At 52.0% G+C, this 4,304-nt stretch overlaps 1 protein-coding gene across 1 annotated transcript; it reads right to left on the minus strand.

Moving 5' to 3' along the window:
• Nucleotides 1-350: 350 nt before the first annotated feature.
• Nucleotides 351-3,530, minus strand: USP27X (ubiquitin specific peptidase 27 X-linked). The gene has a single exon (XM_024580115.4). The coding sequence runs from the start codon at nt 2,576-2,578 to the stop codon at nt 1,262-1,264; it is 1,317 nt and encodes a 438-aa protein (XP_024435883.3). The 5' UTR covers nt 2,579-3,530; the 3' UTR covers nt 351-1,261.
• Nucleotides 3,531-4,304: the final 774 nt, after the last annotated feature.

The raw sequence follows: 4,304 nt of genomic DNA on the forward strand, positions 1-4,304 counted from the left end.
CTCCCTTATGTAGAAGACTGGAAGCCTAGTGGCCCTAAGAGTCCCATCACTGGAGTGCTGAGTCATGAAAACAACATGACAGTATTACAAATAGACAGAATTATGACTTTTAGGGACAGTTGTGGTTCTGCCCTCAATCCTGGGTGTGGCACTGACTGTGATGCCCTCTACACAGGGAGTCCTTTGCCTTGGGGCTCCAAGTAGGCAATGTTGTGGAGGGAGCTGTAAGTGTGTGTTTGTGTGTGTGTATGTGTAACTGCATGTAACACCATGTGTGCCCATTCTGTTCACTGGTCTCAAGTAGGACTGACACTCGCCTCTGATGAATTCTGGTCCTAGTCCAAAGAAGTTTTAGATCCAACAAACGTTTACTGAGGACCTACAGAGTTCCAAGCCTTTTACTTTATACTTTGACACATTTTATATCATTTTATCTTTAACAATAATCTTTTAAGGTAGGAGTTATCTGCATTGTACAGATGAGAAAACAATCGCAAAGAGGTTCATTGATTTGCTCAAGTATATCATACAGCTTTTTTAAAAACACTCACACACGATACTCTTAGCTGAGGCCTCTCTGTGTGGGTTACTTATCTTACAGTATTTCTGGTCTTCTCTACTACTGGAGCCATTGCTCCCCTTATACAAGCCCCCTTCTTTCTTCTCTCTTCACTAGCCCTTGTGGGCTTTTCTCTTTTTTTAATACTGCATTTAATAGCACAAAAAAATCACAAATACAAAGGAACTGGCAAAGGTGTTTGTCAATGAGATATCCCTGCCTCCTCCACTTTTCCACTTTCATACCCATATATGTAATGGGCTACATTTGTATAAACTTTTCTTTTCCCCCTCGAACGTATAACTGTTATGTGATTGGTCAGTTGAAGCTGAAACACCCATGGAGAAAGATGTTTTATGGTTACAAGGGCACACCCCCCCCCAAACACCACCCCCCTCCCACCCCACACTTTCCCACACAATCTTTTGGAGGAATATAGGATATGGACCAGTGTCAGTATCTCCCTGCCTTCCTTACCAGAACATTCCTGCCATTTAATTTTCCTTTAAGTAACTGCTTAGACTAGAGCCTCTCCTCCCGCCCCTCCTATTTCTCTTCCAATCAAGACCTTTTAGACACTGGGTACTGTTCAACTCTTACTCTGTCAGGCCCACGGGCCATGCAAGTAGGTCCTTTAAATCTTGATGCCAGTAGTAGTATAGGTGTCATCATCTTCCATTACAGGTAGGTCTGTGTGTCACTTCAGTAGGCTTGTGTATTCATTTCTTTCACTTTTTCTGATTCATGTTCCAGGACCTGTTTGTGATAGAACAGTAAATACCCTTCACTATCCAGAACGTCTTTAATACTGGCCTTGGTGATAACAGCATCATCACACTTGAACCACTGGTCCTTGTGATGCCGGATGAAGCTGGTATAGTGGCCACTCTCCAAGGTTCCTTGGTGATTAACCACGGCAAACAAGGAATACTTATTCTCCTCATTTCCACTACTGGTTGGCAGTTGTAACTGTCCATTCATCCTGCTCTCTTTACTTGAGGCCATAAATGGTGTCATATCCAGCTCCAGAGGAAAGGATATGTATGTAGTGATTTTGCGCCTCTGTTTGGCCGAGTGTTCAAACCGTTTGAAATGAAAACAGGCAACAACAGGTAATTTATTCATTGTGAGCTGTTTGGTAGATTCCTGGTAGCTTTGGCAACTACCGCATTTGATTTTGGCACTGCTTCCTAGGTGCTCTGGCCTTGTAAACCTTCGCAAGCAGTCCGTGAGCGTGGTGGTTCCTGGTATGTGGCTTTCCCCATTCACACTGCTCTCCCTCCCTGGGCTCATGGGCCAGAAGGAGGTGCAAGAACCAGGCAAGTCCAAACTGATGTCCCAGCATGGGTCTATCGTGGTGGAGACCCCATGGCAGGCTTGACAGGTGACATCGGACTGCAAGCCACCTGTGAAGATTTGGTCTATGATGCAGTTACAGTGGTTGGGATTGTTGGCTGCCTTGCCAGTATCATCACCTTTGCAGTGCCGGTGCAGGACATCTAATGCTGCAATGAGAAACTCATGGGCATCCTGTTGCCTGTACCCTGCTAAATGCCGTGCATGTATCCATACCAGGTGCAGTAATTTATAGGGAACATGAGGAGATGGGTTTCCAGAATACAACTCCCGAAAAAGCGAAGACATCTCACAGACCAGACACAACTCCGGACTTGGCATTTCACATCTGTGCCTGTCAGAGAGGAAGAAATCTCTCAAGATTGGAGTGTGGGTAAGGGCCTGCACTATGCAGTTCATAAAGCACGTGTTGCCAAGATTGATTAGTCCTCTTAAACCAATGGTAAAGCTGGAGGTGATTCTTCTTCTCCTTGGGTTGTGTCCCAGCAGTTCTAACTCGGGTTTGGTTGTCTCCCAGGTTGGGTATTTCTCACCGAGACCAGGCACTGAACACTGCTGGTGAGAAACCTCAGTTGAGGTGGAAGCTTGTAATTTCAAAGCTTCTCCTTGCTCTTCTTTGGCAATTTGCTCAATGTCTTTGTCATATACATAGTCCTTACACATAAAGCAGTATATACCTCCATAGTAAAGGTCTACAGCTAAGTTGTGTTGTTTTGTCTCGGCATGCTCATGAATGTGTTTCTCCGTGAAGCAGCCAAAGAAGACACAGGAAAGGCAAGAGTGGAGTCTGTTCAGGTGGGTACCGCACACATGGCAGATGCACGACTTTGCCTTGCTTTTCCTGGTCTCTGGGGTTCTACACCACACGAAGCATTGGTAGATCACCCGCAGTTCCTGCCTCCAATTCTCTCCCACCTTAAAGGTATTCACGTGGGAACAGCCTGGTGGACCCACAGCAAAATCCACATCCAGGCATCCTCCCCCAGGGCCGCGCCGGGGCCGGGGCCGGGGCGGGGGCCGTGGCCTAGGCTGCGGCGGGGTACGGAGTCGGGTCTGAGGCCGCGGCCGGGGTCGGCGGCGGGGGGCACGACTACGCCGCGGAGAGGGATCAGGGGGCCGCGGGGGGTCAGAGGGAAGGGTGGGGACAGGAACCTCGTCGCTATTGCCGCCGCCACCGACGCTCCGCGCTGGGTTCTCATCCTCCAGCTCCTGCTTCAGCTCCCCCTTTGGCTCCTGCTCTGCCTCCCGTACTGGCTCGGGTTCGGGCTCCAGCTTGAGCTCAACCCGGCGGCCCGGACACTCCTCCTCCTCCAGCTCCACCTTGCCGGTGGCGTCCACCTTCCCCGCCGCCTCCACCTTGTCGGTGGCGTCCACCTTCCCCGCCGCCTCCACCTTCCCCTCCACCTTCGCTTCTGTCTCCACCTTCCTCTCCGCCTTCTCCGCCGCCGTCTCCGCCGTCTCCGCCTCTTCTATCTCCTCCGCCTCCACTGGCCGCGGCTCCTCCCCCTGTTCCCCGGGTTCGGGCGGCCACTGGGCGTGGCAGCGCGGGGGCCACGCAGACCTGGGGTGTCCCCCGCCCGGCCTGAGGGAGCGCGGTGGCTGTGGCAGCTGGACCCAAAAGGGACTTTCACTCAAGGAGGCGGCGGCGGAAGCAGGCGACGCCCCCGGGAATACTCCCGCCGTAGCCCCCTAGTGGAGGCCGCTTCTGCAGCCAGGCCCGGTTTCCTTTAATTCAGTATTTCCCAAACTTGCTTGTTCCCGAGAATCACGTGGGGAGCATGTTAAAATTACAGATTCCTCGGCTCCATCCGCAGACCCACTGAATCAGAATCTCGAAGGGAGGTGCCCGCGGGAACCTGTATCTTTAACTAGAGCCCGAGAGAATTCTTATGATCAGGCAAGTTTGGGAAACACAGCTCTAATTCATTGAGGCTGGCGGGAAGGGGGGCGGGGACCGCGCAGTCTCTTTAAGGCGCTTCCAGTTCTCGGCTCCAATCGCTTCTCTGACCCCTTTCGTCGTCTCCTCCCCTCTCCTCATCCTTCCCTCGGTCCAGGAGGTTTCTCCCCAGCACTGCGGGGCTGGGGGCACAGGGATAACCAAATCCAGAAACACCTCTGGGGCTGTGAAATGTCCCCTAGAGTCTGGGTCCTGAGCAACGCAGTCAGAAGCTGTGACAGAACATCATCTCTGTGGCTGAGCCTGCCGCCTGAGCCAGTCCCAGGCTCCCCTCCTGTCCCAGGTTCTGCCCCCCTGCCCAGTAAGTATGAAGCCCCAGATTAATTCTGGACCCCAGATTCCCAGGGGCAGAGCTCCCAAAGCCGCTGGGCCTGAAGAAGCACGTCCCTTTGCCCATCTTATCGGTGCTCTGCAGAGGCTGTGCCTGCTCCT

The sequence above is a fragment of the Desmodus rotundus genome, chromosome X (assembly GCF_022682495.2).
Source record: "Desmodus rotundus isolate HL8 chromosome X, HLdesRot8A.1, whole genome shotgun sequence".
Lineage (NCBI taxonomy): Eukaryota > Metazoa > Chordata > Mammalia > Chiroptera > Phyllostomidae > Desmodus > Desmodus rotundus.

Excerpts from the sequence above, each read along its gene's own strand:
- USP27X (XM_024580115.4), bottom strand. The coding sequence starts at position 2,578 with ATGTGTAAGGACTATGTATATGACAAAGACATTGAGCAAATTGCCAAA.